A 21,460-nucleotide genomic window follows, 5' to 3' on the forward strand; every position below is an offset into this window, starting at 1 on the left:
CTAAAATCATATCATTTTTTTAAAAGAAAGGAGTTTCTTTTTGGTTTGAGGCTACCTCTCAGTTTGATTTATTTATGCTAAAATAAAAGAAAAAAAATGGAGAGCTGCATATTCCCATGACGGAGAGTTGATTTCTTACACAACATGTTTTAAAATGAGCATATTTAAAATTTTCTAGAACCTTTAAATCAACACAAGCAAAAGATCTATAATCTTTAGTAAAACCCCCTTATGTGCTTAATATTCAAATAATAATAAAATTCAAATATTTCCCCTAATATATTTGTAGTCAGAAGTTTAGTTTATTTTAAAAATCCACTAATTTTGTGTTTTCTCCTATTAATTAAGCTCTGAGTTCAAGATTCAATATTTTGAGAAGAGAAGGTCATACTTCTTTCTTCATCATATGTCAAGAGCATATACTGATATTTCCCTTGCTCCCTGAGCCAGGCCAGAAAAATCACTGTTTGGGGGTGTATGGGAAGGGGGTTGCCCATATACAGCTCTGTGAGCTTTGCCTGTTGCAAATGAAAACCAGCTAGACAGGTCTTGATATTTAAAGAACGTAGTGTCTGGAGAATCAGCCTCCAGAATTAGCCTCTCAGAGTTACTCTGTTATGATGCTCTTGAAATTTGGCTGTTTGAATATTTTGCTGCATTTCAAAATCTGAGAATTGAGAACAATAAAAAGGACATTTTGTCTATGGTAGACAGGATTTTGAAGTTCCTGGGAATCTAAGTGGTTTACTTTTTAAGTCTTTGTTCATGTACCAGACATTTTCCTAAGGTTCTACTCTGTGCTGAGGGAGAGAAAAATGAAAATGACAGAGACTGTGCCCTATAAGCTCTAACAACTTAGGACTTGGGTGATGTGGGGGCTTTAATGACATATATACAAAGGTATTATACACACATATATACACAGATATTATATGAAATATACACAGAGAGACATGTAATTGTTTCTCCCTGGTGGAAGTGGGTGTGGAGTTTGTAATATGCAGGTTAAATAGCAGTGCAAATGGCCCATGTTTCTTAACTATTTAAAAAATGAAATAAAATAATATAATTTTCTATTATTGAGTACTTATTAGTGAGCAAACGCAAATACCCATGTCTTTTTCACTGGCAGCAGCAACTGAAAATATATTTGTGGAATCATTCCTTGATTCAGCAAATGTATTAAGTGCCTACTATGTGTTAGGCAACCAAAACAAAAAATTGGCTGGGCGCAGTGGCTCACTCCTATAATCCCAGCACTTTGGGAGACTGAGGTGGGTGGATCACGTGAGGTCAGGAGTTCGAGGCCAGCCTGGCCAACATAGTGAAACCCCCTCTCTACTAAAAAAAATACAAAAATTAGCCCGGAATGGTGGTGGGCACCTGTAACCCTAGCTACTCAGAGGGTTGAGGTAGGGAGAATTGCTTGAACCTGGAGGCAGAGGTTGCAGTGAGCCAAGATTGTGCCACTGCATTCCAGAGGCAGAAGAGCGAGACTCAGTCTCAAAAAAAAAAAAAAAAAAAAAAAAAAAGCTACATTCACAAATACATGCTTGGAATAGTCCATAATATTGCCTAAAAAACAAGTGGTAGCACAGAAAGCTCATTTCTCAAAAGTAACTAGTTAAGCTATTTGAAAACATTGTAAAAACTGTGATAGCGATAGATGATCACAGATATCTATGACCAGACCTCATTATTTACCATTCTCATTTATGGGAAATCAAGTTTTTTCTCCAGAAAGTACAAATCTGGTGTCAGAGTGACCAGAGCTGTGTTGCCTCACATAGATCCTCGCTATAGGTTTAGAACTGCTCAAACTAGTAATATGAAGCTAGGGCTATACAAAATAGGATAATAGTGTGCATTTGTATGGCTTTGGCATGTATGATTGGTGAACTTTATGTGACATGCTTGTGCCTGTGTATGTGCATCTTAGTGCCTTAAAAAACAAAACAAAACAAAACCAATCATCCAAAAGCAGGGACCACATCTTATGTTTGCACAGTGCAGTGCTCCATAAAGAAGGAAAGAATAACAATTCTTAGGACCAGATTCTTCATTTTATAGGAATCTGGAGGTTTAGATAACTGAACTTGTGCAAGGATTTTTGTTTTAAGAGAAAGAGAAAACAGGCGAATTGTGTGCAACTGGGAATGGGAGAATAGAGAGATTTGTTTATTCTCTACTAAGCTGCCAAAAAAAGATGACAGAGGGATAGGTATTTTCTCCCAGAAAAGTTCCCTTTGCTGAATTTGACAAGAAAAAAACAAAAAAGACTATTGACTATTACAAAAAAATAAAGTATTAATTTCTAGAGAAGGGACCAGAATAGCCTGGGCTGTGCAGTGCTCTCTGGGAATGACTGGCATTCAGCTGGAGTGGTTATGGGGTTAGGCAATTGTGGGGTTTATGAGACACTGGCAGAGAAGGAACTTGAGCCTGGTGACATGTTTTGATGACTGCTTCCCTTTTGAAACCCATTGAATTCCAGAGGAGACCAACTAAATCTATTGTGAAGTGAGAACGATCAAAGCCTGTGGTCCTCAGTGGCCCAATTTGGTGGTCTGATCCCAGTCAGAGGGAATAGAGGAAAGGAACTGCTCTTCTGAAAGTGAAAAGATTTCTGAATTCAGATGTGGTTGCTGCATAGCTCTTGGTGGGCCTTTCTGTGTGAGGTCAGTGACCTTAGGGGCTGCCAACAACACCCAGCCAAGGCCACATCTTGGTGGAGGGGCCATGAGCTGCATGCATTTAAAAACTTCACTTTAACTTGTCTGTCACCTGATGTTTATGGAGTGGCTTTTCTAAAGCAAGAAGATTTGGAGAAACAATGTGTTAGAGCTTCTGACCTTACCCCATCTTTCATCCTATTTCTACTGCCCTCTGGTGGACATGTAAATTAGAGAAACTGCCACTCCCCACCCCATCAGCACTACCTTCTCCATCACCATCACCACCAGTATCATCACCGCCACCACCGCCACCTCTATCGCCACCATCATCATCATTACCACCACCATCCTTGTTTTCCTCATGCACATAATCAGCATCGGCCACATCATAACCCATAAACATTAGTTTCATATTATGGTGGTGATATACCAGGTTAATAGTACATATTTCAAAACTCTGGTCCACCGGATTATACAAAGTAAATTCTTCATCAATCTGTCAACAATCAAAGTCAAGCAGAGAAATACATGGTGTTTGTGTACAGTCCTTGGGTAGCTCAGGATGACTGCACCATGCTATTGCCTTCCAAATAAACCAAGTGATGCCAGGAAAGCTGTACCTTTTATGAAATAAGATGTGAATACTAACTCTTATTTTTACTACACAGTTGGTAGACAGGATTAAGATGATCCGAGGTGCTTTATTTTTCCTTTCTGGTAAGTTCGTACTTTTTCATCAGAAGGTAGCACAGAATGCATACCTCTGTGTATATGTATAAGGTCGCAACATTCCTTGGCATATAGTCTTAATTTTTAAGTTGTTTCTTTCTGTGTGTGTGCCTTTATATATGTAGGAACACACACACCCACACATACATACTCCAGGATAAAATAATAAAAACTTATAAAATCGCAAGGAGTACTTGTCCAAATAAAGGACTAACTGCCTATAAAATTTCCTTTTAGACAGTGAAGTCATAGCTGGAAGTTGGCAATGAGACCATCTGAAACTACTAAAAACATTCTGAAATGTTCTGGAGGAGAGAGAGAGAAACAGAAGAGAGAGAGAGAGAGAAACAGAAGAGAGAGAGAGAGAGAAACAGGAGAGAGAGAGAGAAAGAGGAGAGAGAGAGAGAGAGAGAGAGATCCAAAAGCTTCCTCAGCTGAGTTATTCTGCCTTTTATAAAACAACTTCACATCTGGACTGATAACTTGAATTCCACCCAGTGCCATTTAAATAGCCCAAGTTATAAACCTCTTAAACTTGGGGTTTATAATAGAAACACTGACAGACCCTTAACTATAGTGCCTCTATAGTAATGAAAGCACAACTATTTCATTATAGCAGTGTCTGGCAGGGCTGCTATAATTAAGAGTCTGTCAGCGTTTCCATTATAAACCCAAATTTTAAGAGGTTTTTAACTCACATTGTTTTAAATCACATTGGGCTGAAGCTGGCTGTACAAAATGTCAGACCAGATGTGTGTGTGTGTGTGTGTGTGTGTGTGTGTGTCTGTGTTGCTTTTTTTTTTTATTTACGAGAGAGAGGGAGAGAGAGAGGCATATAGGTGAAGGTTGTTTTTAAGATTGGGTTTGAAAAACACGTATTAAAAAATTATTCCCTTGCTAAAGGTAAAAGATGCATGGGGTAGGGAAGCATAGAGAATCAAGTTTGAAATACCTTTTATTTTTGGTTGTTTTGATTGTATTTTTTTTTCCTTTAAAAGTAGTCTCATTTGAGAAAGCAGATTTGTGCATATCCAAAAAGCAATGTTAAAAAAAAGGAAATCATTTGATACCAGATTATTGATACTGGCTTATTTGGAAGATATTTGATAATGTACACTGCTGGAGACGATGGAAATATCTTGTATTGTTACTTGTTCAGCTGCTCTGATATTCGAGATAATCTTTTCTGAGCTCACCATCCTTGGTGGGAATCACTTTTATGTTTAAACACACTCTTGGAATAGGGTTGCCTGATCAAAGCCTTATTAGTTTTTGGGGAAAATGAATAGAATTTGGATGGTTATGTTGGTTTCATGTATGTGGTGATAGGATTTATTAGTTTATTATTTATCAAATAACTTTATTAGTTTATTATTTATCAAAGATCATTTATTGGGCATCTACCATGTGCTGAGTATTGCATTAGGAACCCTCTAGTGCAGTACATTCATTGGACTGGCAGCATTGCCCAGCACCTATGTGTCTTTGATGTCAATATTAGGAAGCTAAACTGAGCATTTCATTCAGTAGTGTTCTAACTAGAACTTTTTGTCTCTTCCAAGGGGCCCCTTACTTACGTGGTAAGACTACTGCTCCCTCTTCCCCATACATTATTGACTTAGCACACAGCAGCCTCATCTAGAGGCAAGTATAGACTTAGAGCAGGTTCAGCTCCCTCCTCCCTCCCTCCCTCCCTCCCTCTGTCCCTCCTTCCTTCCTTCCTTCCTTCCTTCCTTCCTTCCTTCCTTCCTTTCCTTCCTTTCCTTCTTTCCTTTTCCTTTTTCTTTGGATGGGTTCATTCAGGTATTTGAAGCGCTGACTGCTAGCTAGCTAAAGGCCCAGGGAGCCTGGAGAGAAAGATGCCCGACTAATGGTTCTCCCAGGAGCCTCCTTGGGAGATGTCTGTGCCTTTGTAGAAGGTATAGATACTGTCCTCCAGGGACCTCCCAGCCTCTGGGTCACACTGGGAGTAGAGGAGGAAAAAGAAGCTCATCCTCTTCCACAAGCAACTCCTCAACATTTTTATTATTATTTTTTTGAGACAGGCTGTTGCCCAGGCTGGAGTGCAGTGATGTGATCTTGGCTCACTGCAACCTCTGTCCCCCAGGTTCAAGCGATTCTTGTTCCTCAGCCTTCCAAGTAGCTGGGACTACAGGCATGCGCCACCATGCCCAGCAATTTTTTGTATTTTTGGTAGAGATGGGGTTTCACATTGCTGGCCAGGCTGGTCTTGAACTCCTGACCTCAAGTGATCCTCCCACCTCGCCTTCCCAAAGTGCTGGGATTACAGGTGTGAGCCACCATGCCCAGCCATCCTCAACATTTTAAAATTCATTTTTCCTTTGTCTTAACAACAGCCTAGCACTTCCATCCTTGAGACCCAAAATACAAAACCTATGCCAAGCATAGAATCCAAACCTAAGTTTTATTTTTATGAAGATGACTGCCTGTTCTCTATTTTGTGACCTGCCGATTAGGAAAAACAAAACAAAAAAATAAAAATAAAAATAAAAGAAAAGAAATAAAAAGAAGAAAAAAGGCTAAAGTAAAAATCAAGAAGGGAATGATTGTATTTTTAATCATTAATTCAGTCATTCACTTATTTATCTTTGAATCTGTGAAGGTGTTTCCCCCTAAAGGCAGACAGTGAATATTTTATTTTAATCTTGTAGTTTCCATCCTGACAGACCTTTTAACCCTTCATCTTCCAGCTCAGTCCGAGTCCCTCGCGCCAGGCGATCCTCGGTCCGAGGGCTGGGACTGTATTAAGTCTCCCTCTTCGAGCTGTTTGTTGACCACATTCACGTTCAGAGCCCTGGAGCTAAAAAGCACTTTACACCATAAAATAAAAGCACTGTCTTTTTTTCTAAAAGGTTACGTCTGGAGGCCACGCGGCTCATACTTCATACCGAAAACTACTGAAAGGACTATGAAATCCTGTATGATTTACACTCTCTCACTGCATTAGGGTATAGATCTACTCAACTCTAAAAATACGGTGGGTTTCTAACCGACGTGAATATATGTGCATTATTTCAGAAAGTCTGTTAGAAAACTTGTCAACACATTATAAAGCATAAACTAGGACTTGGCTATTAAGTACGGAGATCAGAGGCAGAATATATACTGCAGGAAGTCCTGGGGCGTCTCCTCCGCGGGCAAGATAAAAAGGGGGAGGAGGGAAGGGGAGGGGTCGTCTGCTGGCCTGGAGTTTACACGCAGTGTCGTCACCAAAGGTTTGGGAAAGAGCCCACGGAACGTAATTACCCTTTCAATGGGAGCAGTAACAGCTCTACAGCCCCAAACGAAGTTAACTGAACGGCCAGAAAATAATTTTAACGTTGTCATAATTTATTACTTTCTAAAAGCCACTTCTGGAAAGGTAAATATACTTATTGTGTATCCAAGTGTGCGCATTTAAAGTGACCTTTCACCCCCTCTACAAAACCACCTGCATCATTAATCAATACTTACGTAATATTTTAAAATCTCTTAAAACGACACATCTTTCTTTAAACACACATACAAACCCTCCCCTCCCCCACTTGCGGGCGCTTTAGCGAGCATCCAGCACGGCTGAGGGAGGGGGTGTCGCCATAGGGGAGGGCACCAGGGGCCGGGGAGGGGGGTCGAGGACCAAGAGGGATCAAATGCCGACACACAGCCGTGGTTTTCTGGACTGGGTGAAATCTGGCTGGGGGAGGGGCGGGAGCGGAGAGCACTTCTCATTTCACCCTGGGCATATTATGATGGTGAAATTAAATATATGTTAATCGGGGAATCGTCGCTGCTTACCTCTCCATTGGCACCCAGGGAAAGCAGCTGCAAAACTGGCTTTTTAATGTATGTTTTAAGATGTGGTTTCGGAAGGAACCCCCTGGAATCTGAAACAAGTGCAATAACATAGCAGACCTACTTGTAACTAAGTGCTTAATTTCCTATGATTTTTTTAAAAAGGAAAATCAATAAAATGTTGCCAGTTATTTATTGGAAATAACCACAGATAGCAGCCCTGATAGGGTGCCGTCTTTAGAGCGCACACAATTGTGTAATGAATTGTAATTCAGAAGACTGTTAAATGTGAACCACAGAACCTTTCAGAGGTAATAAAGTCATTACTTTTTACACTACAGCCAACCCCGAAAAGCTTTATACACATCATTATATATAAATCATACATATATATATATATTTCCACAACATGCACTCGATCATTTATATATCTTCTCCATAGATGGACTTTTATGGACGGGTGGGAACAATATTCAAATCTGAAAAGCCTGGTTCTGAAAGAATCTGGCTCACTATTGTTACCTGAAGGGGATTTTCTTTTATTTATTTATTTTTGAAAGGCCTCCCAGTTGCACTTTCTTCTTCCCTCTCTTCACCTTCCCTCCAACCGTCCCCCACGTCGTCCTCCCCCGCCACCCCCCAAGAAGACATTCTTTTGGTGACTCCAAGGTTGGTTTAACAAGACAAAAAACAGACTGTGGTGGAATAGAGATGCTGACCTGCTCTGAAGAACTCAGTGAAAAGGGGAAATGGTGTCACACACAAGCTACAGAGCTTAACTTCTAGTGAATCTTCCCGCTTCTTAAACAGAATTTGAGGTCTTCCCCCCCGGAAACTGGAGGGAAACAACAACAAACAACAAACCACATTGACACAATCCCAGTCCAGCCCACATCTCTCTCAATATTGAGCATCAAAACCTCCTTTTCTTCCTTAAAGGGGTCCGAAGCTCCGCCGAGCTACGCAAGCCAGTCATTTTCTAACACAGTAGACTTGAAACTTTACTAAGACGAAACAGGAATAAACAGCCGCTTGCCGGCAGGGCTGCGGGATGGGTGAGCGCGTGCAAGCCCGGGGCCCTCGCTTAAAACAATAAAGCCCCCCCCATCGGGTGGGTGAGTTTACGGAAACGACACCCCTTAGACTGAAGAGGGGGATGAGAAGACGGGGGTTGTGGAGAGGCGAGGGAAGGAGGGCTCCTCGCTCTGCAGACACACTCACACATATCCACCTGCAGCTCAGGGTCTCGCGGGCCATGGCGACCCGTCTCCACCCTGCACCCTCCGCAACTCCCTTGGACCTGAGTCCATTCTCCTCTCCCCCTAACTCCTTTCCGATTTGGAATCGGACCGCGATCTCCCCGGCGGCGGCGGCGGCGGCTGCAGAGTGGTGCTGGCAGGCCGGGAGGCTGGGAGGCGGGAGGCGCCAGGGGACTTTACAGGCACGTTCCTGAATAAACTTTCCAATCGCAGGGGGTGCTGTTGCTGTACATTTTACGTAAAACTGAAAGTATCCCACGCCAGAGTGAAGCCCGCTTTTTGACAGCGGCAGCACGCGCGTGTGTGTGCGTGTGTGCATTAAAGAGACAGGGTTTTATTTCCAACAGGTCTTCCCTAATTTCCAGGGAACGTCTGCAGAAAGGCGAGAGGGGGCTGCTGGCTCCCGGGTGTGCGCCTTGGCCGGCGGCGCCTGGGGAGCGCGGCGGTGACCTGGGGCTGTCATCTCACCACCGTGGCCTCCCCGCTGCTCCTGCGAGCCTGTCGCTCTCTCTCCGTTCCCCATTTTCTCTTTCCCTGGGTAACAGCACAGGAACAGTTGTGCTCTGCCCGTAAGAAACATTTTCTTCCCATCCCTCTGTGCTTTTGCAGTTGCTCTGGAGTGGGAGGGGGTGTGTCCCTCCCAGGGACCCGGCTCGGGGACCTCCCGCGGCGCCGTGAGCACATTCCCAGGGAATGGGACTCCCGGGACTGCCCGCGCTTTGTCCTCGGCCGCTCAGAGAGGTGGACCCCTCGGCGCCTCTCTTGCCCAAGCCCCCGGCGCTCCCCTCCGGGGGCCAGACTCTGGCTCCTCGTTCTTTATTCCTCGGGCTGTCTTTCTGCGACCCTTAGGAGCCGGGGACTCGGCGCTTCCAGTTGCATTCAGACCCAGTCGCTTGGCGGGGCGCTCAGATTCCCGGTCCCTGGCTCCGCCTTGGGGGCGCCCTCGGGCCCCGGCCTGCGCCGCCTCCCTCTCCCCGGTCCCCTCTTTCCAGGCCGCCCGGGCTCCTGGAGACTCGGGCGCTGCCCTTCCGGACCCGCAACCCTCCAAACTTGGGCTGGATTCCGCGTTGCCGTACGCTCCCTCCCACCTCCCCTCGCCCGCTGCGGAGCTGTAACTTGGAGGCTCAGCTCTCAACTTCGGGTGATTTTTCTTTGCTGTCCTCTCCTCGGGCAAAGTTTCCCGAGCGCAGCCGCGGGCTCGGGGCTTTTACTTCGGCCCCTGGCGTCCACACGCGGGGAGCGAGCGCGGCGGCGGCGGGGAGGGGAAGTGGGTGTGCGTACGGAGGAGGGTGTCCGGGAGCAACTCTACCTGGCTTCCCTCCGCCCGCGCTTCCCCAGCCCGGGGCTGCAGCCTCCCGGTGCACTCTCGCTCTATTTTTTCCTTTTTTGAATAATCTTTCATTTTAGAGTCCGCGTGTGTGGGGGGGAGCAGGGCGCACGTCTTGCTCCCCCCCCACCCTTTCCTCCCACCCCTGCCACCCCTTTCTTCTCTCCCGGCCACGCCACCGCCGCGGCGCTCGCTGCGGCCACTGGTGAGCCCGCGGCCCCAGCGCCCCCTCCCCTCGGCCCGCCCCTCCCCCGGGGGCCGCGTCTGGCGTCCGCGGAGCCCCCCGCCCCGCACCTCCCCCGCCCCGCACTGGCCATTGGCTTGTCCTGGTCTCTTTTTCATGTCCAGCCCCTGATGTGTGTCCATTGGTGTGAGCTTCCCCTTCCCTCCTCCCCTTCTCTCCTGCTCGCCCTGCCCATGTTTTGTGTGTCTCTGTCCATCCAGACTCCTGACGTTCAAGTTCGCAGGGACGTCACGTCCGCACTTGAACTTGCAGCTCAGGGGGGCTTTTGCCATTTTTTTCATCTCTCTCTCTCTCTCTCCCTCTATCTCTCTTCTCTCTCTCTCTCTCCCTTTTTTTTTTTTTTTTTTTTTTTTTGCTTAAAAAAAAGCCATGACGGCTCTCCCACAATTCATCTTCCCTGCGCCATCTTTGTATTATTTCTAATTTATTTTGGATGTCAAAAGGCACTGATGAAGATATTTTCTCTGGAGTCTCCTTCTTTCTAACCCGGCTCTCCCGATGTGAACCGAGCCGTCGTCCGCCCGCCGCCGCCGCCGCCGCCGCCGCCGCCGCCCGCCCGCCCCGCAGCCCACCATGTCTCGCCGCAAGCAAGGCAAACCCCAGCACTTAAGCAAACGGGAATTCTCGCGTAAGTAACCCAATAATAGTAATAATAATTATTAATAATCACGAGAGCGCGCAGGACTAGAAGCAAAAGCGAGGGGGAGAGAGGGGTGTGTGCATGCATTTTTAAATTTTTCACGAGAAAAACCTCCGAGAGTCGAGGTAAAAGAGATTAAACGGGGAAAAAACCCTCATTCCATCTGGAACCATTGCCGTGTATGCACTTTTGAGACAGCACGCACCTTTTAATTTTATTTAATTTTACAAAAATTTGACTCCTCCTCTTTCCTCCTTTCCGCCGCTTTATTTCTCTTTTCGAAAAGGAATGCAATGATTCCACCCCCCCCCCACCCCGCCAGTTTTGCAAAATAATGAACAATGCTAAGGATGCGAACAACTCACATGCAAACCTGGGGGTGGGAGCTGATGGGGAAAGGGAGGTTGCTTCCCACTCACCGTAAGAAAATGGGGGGGAGGGAGTGAGTACAAGTCTAAAAAACGATTCCCGAGGAGAAAAGAGGTGAGACTGGCCTTTGGACACCAGCGCGCTCACGGTCAAGTGTGCAGCGGGAGGAAAGTAGTCATCCCCACAATAGTGAGAAAGTGGCACTGTGGAAAGGGGCCCCCAGCGCTCCTGAGTCCGCCGAGTCGGGAGAGGGGCCGCGGCGACGGGGAGAGCCATGGGACCGGGAAGGACGGGAGACGCGGCCGGCACTGCCGCCTTTTGTTCCGGCCCGAGGTGGGTGTTTGTCCCGCTGCCTTTTGTGCCGGCTCCTCGCGCTTGCCCTCCCGCGCCGCCGCCGCCGCCGCCGCCGAAGGGCAGGAGCCAGGGCCGGGGGAGGAGGCGGCCGGGGGCACGCGGGAGAGGGAGGGAGGGAGCCCGGACTGCTGCCGCCTGGGTTGCCGCTGCCCTCCCCTCCCGGCCGAACCTCAGAGGCAGCAAGGAGAATACTGGCACATAAATAAATAAATACATAAAAATAAAATAAACAAAACAAGGCAAGATAATGTACAATTTCTTGCCCCCAAAACGAAGCCAAACGCCCTGCCAACCCTTTTCTGTGATGGCCTTCTCTTTGACTCCCCCACCAGCCCCCCTGCAAAAATCTAACAATCTCTCATCTAGAAAAAAATTTACAATCACCCTGTTCCCCAAAACCCCTTCAGTTGCAAACTTCGGGCGCCGACGGCACGGAGAGGGAGAGAGGAACTCCCTCCTCTTACTATTTTTTGGAAGATTTTCAAAAAAAGTGGAAGTGGATTTTGATTGGGAAAAATCTCGTGTCTGAATGTTTACAAGCACCGCGTGTGCGGGAGCCTCCTGCCAACAAACAGACAGAGGACCGAGCGCAGCGCGGCAGCCCCGGAGCAGGCGGCGGCGGCGGCCTGGCCTCGCCCGGGCCTTGCCCGACCCCGCCGCGCCCCAGCCCAGCCCCGGATCGCCCACCCGGCGCCCGGCGCCCACCCGCCAGGCACGGCGGCAGGCCACGCAGTGACTCCGCGCCAGCCTGGCCCGCGGTCCTGGTCCGCCCCCAGCACAATGCCCAGACCTCTTCTCGACCTCCCAGACTGCGAAATCGGCTGGGTGAAACTCAGCTTTGCAAAGCATTTTTATTTTGCAAAGCAACTGTAAAAGCGCGTTCTGCGCCTCCCCTCCCCTCCGCCCTGGGTACTCTCTCAGACGTCTCTTGTCCACAGCTTGGGACGGCGAGGAGGTCACCACGTGCTTTCCCTGCCCACCCCCCACCCCCCACCCCGCCCGGTCTGGCCACCAGTCCCCCTGCGCCCGGAGCACGGCCAGGCCAGGTGGCGGGGTTGCCGGGGAAGGGCAAGGGAGAAGTGTGTTTGAGTGTGCATTTTGAGGGCGCTGGGATCCTGGGACCCCGAGCACTTCATCCTTTCGGTCTTGCCCTCTTCCCCAGGCCTGGCTTAGTCTGAGGTTCTTGTGAGTCTATATAAGAGCTGGTGGTGGTGGCTGTCTCCCGCTGACTGTGCCTGGAAAGGCGGGTGGTGGGCACTTAGGAAAGTTTGGCAGCAAGGGAAAGAAAGGCGTGAGGGCCCACATTCCCCCCCACTCTATTTATGATTCTTACTTTAAATTTTTGATGCAGTTTTAAAGGACCACCTATACTTGGTTCTGTGTTTTTTTTAAAGGGGTGGTGGTGGGGGGTGCGCACAGGGAATTGAATTTTTCACTGGGCCCTGGAACTTGTCACACACTTCGGAAGCTCCCCCACCCCGGCACGTTGCGGGGCCCTCCCTCTCCCCACCCCCTCGCATCCCTCCCTCGCCGCTCTCCCCCGCCCCCAACTCCCCCGGCCGCGCCGGATGCGGATCAGACGCGGCGCGCGGCGGTGTGAAGTTACAGCCCGGCCAGGTACCGGCGGGAAGGAAGGGCAGTGTTCGCAGGACTCGGGAAAGTCAGGCCTTCTTCGGAAGGATGCAGTGGGGGCACAAAGGACAGACCCGGGCGCGCAGTCCAGGCTGCTCCCTCGTACCCCTCTCCCTCCTGGGTCCATCTTGGGACACTCTAGGCTGGGAGGGTTAGTACCCCCTCCTCCTGTCCCTGGGTTAAAGGGCCAGTTTGGGAGGGGGTGAGGGGGCCACTTCTTTCTCTCTTCATTTTCTGGGTGCGCATAGGGGGCAGGAGCCATCCCGGTCCTCAGGACCACCCCCCCCCGCCCCCCGCCTCTGCTATGTGGGCTGAATGAGCCATTCGGTCGCTAGGAGGCAGAACAAGATCAAGAAAGCTCAGCGAACTTGAACCTGTACCAGAGCCTCCCCCACCTCCTGCCCGGCGATTCTCGTCCGGGGAGGAACGAGCTTTGCGAGGGTGGGGGTGGGGGGAAAGAACGGTTAGGCAGAATTCCCTTTCTCTCCCCCAGCACCCCGTATGTCTTTGTTCTTCATTTTGACTTTAAAAATGCTTCTGGCCGGGGCCGCGGAGAAGCGACCGGGCGCGCGGCCGACACCCCCGTGCGCGAGCTGAGACCAGCGCGCGCCGGGCTCGGAGCAGGGTGCAGTTTTCGCTTTCTTTCGGGGCCGGCATTTTTGGTAGGGAGGAACTGGGAGTGCGCGCTCTAGGGCTTCGGGGCATGGCCGAAGAGGGGGATATGGCAAGTTTGCACTTGGTCTCCAGGCTCACTTCTTCCACCCCTTCACCCCCATGCTAAGCACAGACCTCGGTGGCCTCGGCTGGCTTGCTCGGCGGCTCTGCAGCCCGACACCCCCCCTTCTCGCCTCGGAGCTCGGAATCACAACAATAGTAATAGTTATCATCATAATGATGCGGGCAAGCAGCGTCATTAATAATGAATAACCGCAGCCGCCGCCGCGCACACCCAGTGCCCAGAATTGCGGGGGAAATGCATTTGCAGAGATCCCCCAAAGTAAAAAGTGTAAGCTTGTGGACACAGAATGATTTTCAGGACCCGCGCTTGAGGTGTGTGCGGAGATACTGAGACTGCACCAGGTTAACCAGCCGGGTTTTCCAAACCTCACTTCCTTTTTCACCAACTGGCAGGCCCAGGGAACCGTCATCCCGCGGCCAAGCTGGACGGGCATGGAGGCAGCAGTCAGGGCCCCTGGCTGCCCTCCGCCTCCGGACCTCCGGACCTCCGGGCCCCCGGGCCCCCAGGCCCCAAGGCCCCGCGGCCGCCGCTGCACGTGTTCGCAGCAAGCGCGGCGGGAGCCTGCAGCCAGCAAGCTGCTCGCTTTGTGCCTCAGAGTCTCCGCGCCCAACTTCACTTTCTGCACGGTCCACCCCTGCCGGGGCCCCTGCCCCGGGCCTGTAGCCCCCGGCTTTGCTTTTGTTTCTTTGCTTTTCCTCTCTGAATTTCAGCCTCCGTTTGCTTCTTTACCCTGTTAAGACAATCAAGCAGAAGGACTTGGAAAGCAAACTTGAAGACACATCTCTCTTTCCCCCTCCCCCTCCGCTCCCCGGCAGCTCTCGTTTTGCTCGCTCCTTACCAACATTTCCTATAAGGATTATTTTTTTCCCTTAAATTTATTCTTTTGCAACTACACAGAGAGGAAAGAGATCTCAGTCTGTCATTGAGACATTGAGACGTTCCAGGCTGTCCTGCTGTTTGAACGTAGAAGCATTTTATTTTCTATTTCTTCCTCCCCTCGTAGAGAGAATTCGCGGCTAATTATTATGATTATTTGCCTACTCCCTTCCACTTCAATCGAGGACTCCCTGCTTTGTAGCCGGAGTTTAGGCCGGAGCTTAGAAATGTTGGTATTGTTGGGGCGAAGGAGGATAGAGTTGAATTGAGGGAGGGGGTAAATGGCTGAGGGTTAGGAAGGTTTTTAGGGAAAGGAGAATTTGCATTAAAATGCAGAGAAATTATCAGATGCCCAGAAAGGAAATGTTGATTGCCACTGAGAAAAGATGTCAATGCAAATCAGTAGACTACACCATGAGAATTGTATTTTCATCTTTTCTTTGTGTCCCACTTTGTCTGATTTTTAATAATATAGCAGCAATAATAAAAACACATTTTAGTATTTCTCTGAACACCACTAGCCAAATGTTTTGCAAGGAGACCGATGTTAAACGTATTTCATACATTAGGATATAATTCTTGTTAATTAGCAATAATTTACGTTAAGAGCATAGAAAATGTTGAGGTTACAGGTTTTATATCTGTACATTTGATCATCTTGTTATTTTCAAGAACTTTGCCTCCTATAAAATTAATTAGGTGAAATGTGGAGGTGTAATCAGCAACCTCTGAATTACCACTTCATTTCCCGGTTTTGATTGTAAATCAGTTCAGTCACTACATTTAGAAGACTTTAACCAAGTCTGTTTTGAACCACATTACCTTTAACTATTTGATACCTAGGAGAATATTTCCTTTTGCACCTAAATAATATTCCCAGTTTTAGAAATGTGTCAGACCTTGGGAACAAAAAAAAAAAAAAAAAGAATCTTAACGGTGGAAATAAAAATTTTTGTTTTTTGCAAAGGTTCTATGTACTACTAAGTCTGATAAAATAAAATATTTTCCTGAGTCTTCCTTCAGTCTGTAAACCTCAGAACTTGTAGCTAATGCTAAACAAAAAAGCCACATTTATCAATGTGTACTTAAAATCCTTAATTCAGACAACAGGAATATTTTGAGAATGAGTTCCCTATTCCTCACTTGGTCAAAATGGAAGCAAATGTAAGAGAAGAATGACATAAAGGCACAATGCAGAGGCACTTCCGTTTGTCTTCTTTTATTTGAAAAGTATGCATATGTATTCTGTATTTATCTTTTGGCCCGTATGTTGGGCAAAGAAACATAAGTGCTTACTTTACTGTCTTTATTAGTAGGAATATAACCTTCATATTCCTGTGGTGACCTTATGTTAAATTAGGAGGAGTACCAGAGGCTAGAAATTATGAGATGTCCTACTTGAGCACAGGTGCAGCTAGGCAGGGCTCTCTCAATATTATTTCACCTAGCACATCTGGGAGTTACTCCAGATCTTCCCCCTCAATATTCAGCCTGGGTAGGGTTGAAATAAATTTAACCTGAGTTCACTGGATTTTTGCACTTTATCAAAATCTGTTCCAATATTCTACACTCAAATTAAAATCTATTTTTTGATTCTCTGTGGCTTTAAGTTCATTAAATGTGAAATTGGCAGCTTGCTAAAGAAGGTCAGACTGATTAACTGTTTAAGACTTGTACATTTTCTGCTTCAGTTTTATTAACTGGCAGCATCCTGGATGTGTTTTGTATTTTGTGATTTTTTTTTTTTTTTTGGATAGAGCAAGCATAAGATTTCACAAGCAGAGACTTACCAACTCTCTTTTCCCCTTTGGAAGCTTAAAAAATGATAGAAGCTGGTAAAGTAGATGCTGGAGTATTTTAGTACAAAGTTAAAAAAAAGCAAACAGGAAAGAAAGACATGTCTACCTTGTTATACCATCCACTGGTGATTATGTGTGCAGAAATAGTCTCATAATGAAGCATTTTGGAGCTCATTCAGAAAATTAGTCAACTTTGACAACATTAGGTGAGGTATTTCAAGTCTAAAGAAAGGACTTCTCAGCCTTGCTCTGAAATGTGGTGTTTGCTTGACCATTCTGATTTTTATACCATAGATGTCACCAAGCGCAAACATGTTTAGAATATTTTAGGCATTCCATTTCTCAGAATAAAAAAAAATGACTAATTGGCTTATTTTCTTAAGTACTCAAAAGTATCCCATTTAGCTAATGTGTCTGAGAAATACTGCCAGTGAATTTGGTATTTCTTTGATTTTGTGGCACTGCTGAGAGAGCAGAAAGGTTTTTGGCAGGGTGAATTATGCTGCGACATGATTATTATTTAGATCCGTTTCATAGGTGCATGCAGTCGTTTTCTTATTACAGCAGTGTAAATGTGGCACATTTTTCGTGTGACATAGTAGCTTTCTAATTTATGAAGCCATGTCTGTTTACTTAGGAGTATATACATTCACACACAAAGGGTGTGTGTGTTTATTCACCTCTCCTTTCATTCTTTGGCACAATGGACAACTTGGTGTGTAGGAAAAAAGAAACAAATTTGGTTTCTATCCACTTTTTTTTAAACAGTTTTTCTTGTAGTTATTATTTAAGCTTTCTTTATGTTCCCTGTGTTAACTAAGTAGCATTCTTTCTAAACTTACAAACCAGACACATTTGTTGCTGTGTGTGTGTGCATGTGTGTATGTGTGTGTGTGTGTGTGTGTTCTCTGGAGTTATGCAAGGAAGACTGTTTTCTTTACATATATGATGATTTGCCTCATTGACAGATTTGCTCTCTGGTTGATAACCTTCACATCCTTGTACATTTTGTATGCTCACATTTTCTGGGTATTATATAGAGAAGCCTAGAAACACTTTACATGATGTGGTGGGATGGCATGGGGTTGAGATGGGCTTTCCCCTTTTTTCTCCTCTCTGGCACTCTAATAATTGTGCTTTTGTTTCTCCAACCACAGCCGAACCTCTTGAAGCCATTCTTACAGATGATGAACCAGACCATGGCCCGTTGGGAGCTCCAGAAGGGGATCACGACCTCCTCACCTGTGGGCAGTGCCAGATGAACTTCCCATTGGGGGACATTCTTATTTTTATCGAGCACAAACGGAAACAATGCAATGGCAGCCTCTGCTTAGAAAAAGCTGTGGATAAGCCACCTTCCCCTTCACCAATCGAGATGAAAAAAGCATCCAATCCCGTGGAGGTTGGCATCCAGGTCACGCCAGAGGATGACGATTGTTTATCAACGTCATCTAGAGGAATTTGCCCCAAACAGGAACACATAGCAGGTAAATGAGAAGCAAGGAGAAAAGCTGTTTGCATGTTTTCTTTTCATTTTCAGAGGTGCTGTAGCCAAGCAGTAAGGAGTTGTGAAGTGCTTTCTCTATTACTCTATGTGACTGTCCATGACAGCCCTGTAATGTTAAAATAATCATTTCTGTTGCCTACTCCCAGAACACAGAAAAATAAATATTTTCCACCTCACTGAATCAGATGTAGGCAGAATAGGTACACACATCAGACACCTTCTCTCTGGATCTGTCGATTTTGGATTTCTTTTCTTCCCCATCCCCACCTTCTCATTTTGAAGCTTTACTACACCTAGTCCAGCCTCCATTGTCCATTTTCAGCTTTGGTGACATGTCAGAGGCAAAGTAGCCATTTAGGCATTTGCAGTTCAGCCAATGACTTGTTTGACTCAGAACATCTGGCCAGGCCTCCTTAGGGGTTCAGCTCTTTCTCAAGCTTCCCTGAAGTAGAGTGGGCTGGCAGGGTAGTTGGAGGAGGTGGAAAGAGTTAACTGAGCTTCAGGGCTAGCCTTGGATCCATATTGGCTGTCAGCCCGGATGGGGCTGTAATTAAACACAGCCCCGTGGTGGGATGACACCATGACCTTGACTTTAAGATGCCATTTTCGACTGGCCAGGCCAGAGTAGAGAGGGCAGTTGCTGAAGCGCACAGACATGCTTACTCGAAAAGTTTAAGGGCATGTTGGAAATTTCAAAAGGTTGGTTTGACAGGAACGGCTGCTCCCTGCAGCCTGCCTCCTCAGCTAAATGATAAATGCTTCTCTGTGCTCTCTCTTGTCTCTGATGTGGTTTTGACAGATGTATCTTGATTTTGTTTGTGGTTTACACAGCCACATGTCACCCTTACAAATGTCCAGTCCAGACTCCACTGTTTCTGCTATAACACAATGTAAAAATTTTCTTGGAAAAATACACACACGTATTCAACAGCTCTCCCTCCTTCGGTTAATTTTAGCAGGGAGGTAGCTAGGTATGTGGGTTTCTCGGCAGCTCAAGGGAAAAGGAATTAAAGGCTAGCAGTGGGACTTAAATTCCCTGCTCTAAGTGATAAACAGCAACACTGTATAGTGACCCTCAAAGCATTTTTTGATTGAGCATGTTAGACAAAAGTCAATGCAGATTCTGTGATGACCGACACGCCATGCCTGTTGGTGGATCGCTTTCTTCCATCTACCTACCATCCAGCTCCCGAAAGGCAAGAGGTTTGTTCAGTTTCAGGAAAGGTAGTGCATATCATGAATTGATTCACTGGAACTTGTCTCTCTGACCTAGTTTGACCACAAAGTTGAACCATAATAGGTCAGTGGTCCAGAGGGGATTAAATGTCATATTACTTCTCCTCTCCCCCTCTAGAATTTGATCATTAAAACCAAACGTGGCATTTTCTTTCTTTTTTTAATGCTTTCTGTAATAACACTCAGATATTTTCCCTGTAGTGAAATGGGAAATCTGCTACTAGGGAAGCTGCATTTGCAGAGTGTATTTCTTGAATCCACCACATTTACCTTATGTGACATCTAGGTGAAGATTTTATCTCCCCTACCCCCCAGTAGGATGTGGGAATGACCATTTCCATGTGTTGTCTTGTGACTGGAAGGAAAATGAACAGAAATGTAAGGCATGATTAATGAAGCAAGAGCAGGCGGAAGGGGATTTGTCGTCTTCGGAGATCCAAAGCCTTGCTAAATCACCAAATATGGAGTAACACTTGCGTGATGTAACATCGTATTTACATATCGAGCTGCTCGTTTAAAAGACAAAACACAGTGTCTGTCAAGCAAGAATTAAAACCACACTTCTTACTGAGGTCCCAGATAGGTTATTCAGTCTCAGATTAACCAGCTCAAAAATTCTGTGCCTCTGTATTTAGAGGAGGAATCTAAACGCTGGGGGGAAGGCCTTACATATAGTTAAAGCTTTTACTGCTATAGTTGTGAATCTATGTAGGGAAATAAAAGATATTTGCTTGAACTCCCTGGTTATCTAAAGGTTCTGTTATTATTTTTTTAAAGAACAAGTATAATAGCAGAGCCTAGAGAAGCCAAAACCAAAAGCAAATTTAAAATATATTTTATAGCGCTAATAATCAATCATTTAACTGAGACAAAAAGCTCTCTAAGATGTCTAAGATATTCAATGGGTGCACAACAAGTGCTGCGACCCAGGTGAGGTAAACCTTTCATGCATGAATAATTACAAAGTCTTTATTTCTTTCATTGTGTTTAATCACCTGTTCCCACACTGGAACTGGCTGAACATAAATAGTGTGGTCACATCTCAAAGTGAGATGTCAGTAACTAGAATCACGACTTCTCATAATTCACAGTAATGAATTAAGAGTTTCCTATGGTGAAATTAATATTCTACCATTGCATATAAATTCCGATGCTCTGGCCCTCAGGTGCCCCTGAAGCGAAGTTCTGGAAGACGGCTGTGTGTGTACCCCCAGCCCATTTCTCTAAAGCACGTCTGCACAATTCCAAGTCTGCTTTTCTTTTTATGATGAGGAAGGAAACAATAACAGTAATCATTCAGTACATATTTGAATTGTGTCACAAAAAGAAAGGAGAAGCAATGCTTTGTATTAAGGAAAGGGATATATTGATGAATCTCTAGAAGAATATGTTTGGCAACCACATAAAAGGTAGTCATTTAAGCGTGCTGGGTAGGAAAGGCTTTATTAAAGTGATGTAAGTTGGATTTGAGTTCACTGTGAGCCTGTACCATTTTATAGGCAGGAAGCAAGAATAAAACAGTGACAGATCTTCTTCCTAAGATAAATAAAGCTTAGAATTTGGGACTTTCAGATAGGAGAATAAGGCAGAGTTCTTTAAATCTTGAGTAAAATGGTATGCATTTTCACTGTACTCAGGCCTCTCCGAGCTGAGTTTTTTTTTTTTTTAGACAGAGTTTTGCTCTTGTTGCCCGGGCTGGAGTGCAGTGGCATGATTTTGGCTCACTGCAAACTCTGCCTCCTGGGTTCAAGCAATTCTCCTGTCTCAGCCTCCCAAGTAGCTGGGATTACAGGCGTGTGCCACTACAGCCAGCTAGTTTTTTGTATTTTTAGTAGAGATGGGGTTTCACCATGTTGGCCAGGCTGGTCTTGAACTCCTGACCTCAGGTGATCCACCTGCCTTGGCCTCCCAAAGTGCTGGGATTACAGGCTTGAGTGAGTGTGCCTGGCCCAAGCTGAGTATTTTTTAGAGGATTCTTTTTACCTGGTGAATAGATGGGTATGTGCTCCCCCACTTCATCCACGTACACATATGAGCTGTACACCTAGATGTTAATCAGGTTGCTTTTTTCATTTTATTTAAATATTCAAAATATTGTGTGATTGTGATCCATTGAGATCATTGAAGTAGTATTAATTTAGCTGGGAATTAGCAGCTTATGTTGTGTGGGCCCAGTTCATCAATATGTGTGTCAAATATCCACCCTCAGATATCAGCAGCCTTTGACTTGCAGTCAGAGCTTTCAATAGGGGTTTTGTTTTGTTTTATTTTGTTTTCTTTTT

The 21,460-nt window shown here is 46.0% G+C and overlaps 1 protein-coding gene across 27 annotated transcripts in view; it reads left to right on the forward strand.

Moving 5' to 3' along the window:
• The first annotated feature begins 8,986 nt into the window (after positions 1-8,986).
• BCL11A (BCL11 transcription factor A) overlaps positions 8,987-21,460 on the forward strand; it is a 103,938-nt gene continuing 91,464 nt past the window's right edge. For 3 of the 27 annotated variants that reach the window (XM_063616848.1, XM_063616851.1, XM_063616856.1), the window contains exons 1-2: positions 11,151-11,368; positions 17,593-17,922. In XM_063616848.1, coding sequence (XP_063472918.1) covers positions 17,694-17,922 — 229 coding nt within the window. In that variant the 5' untranslated portion in view covers positions 11,151-11,368; positions 17,593-17,693. The other 24 variants (XM_063616846.1, XM_063616845.1, XM_055240785.2 and 21 more) reach the window with 21 other exon arrangements.

This window comes from Symphalangus syndactylus, chromosome 14 (assembly GCF_028878055.3).
Source record: "Symphalangus syndactylus isolate Jambi chromosome 14, NHGRI_mSymSyn1-v2.1_pri, whole genome shotgun sequence".
Taxonomy (NCBI): Eukaryota; Metazoa; Chordata; class Mammalia; order Primates; family Hylobatidae; genus Symphalangus; species Symphalangus syndactylus.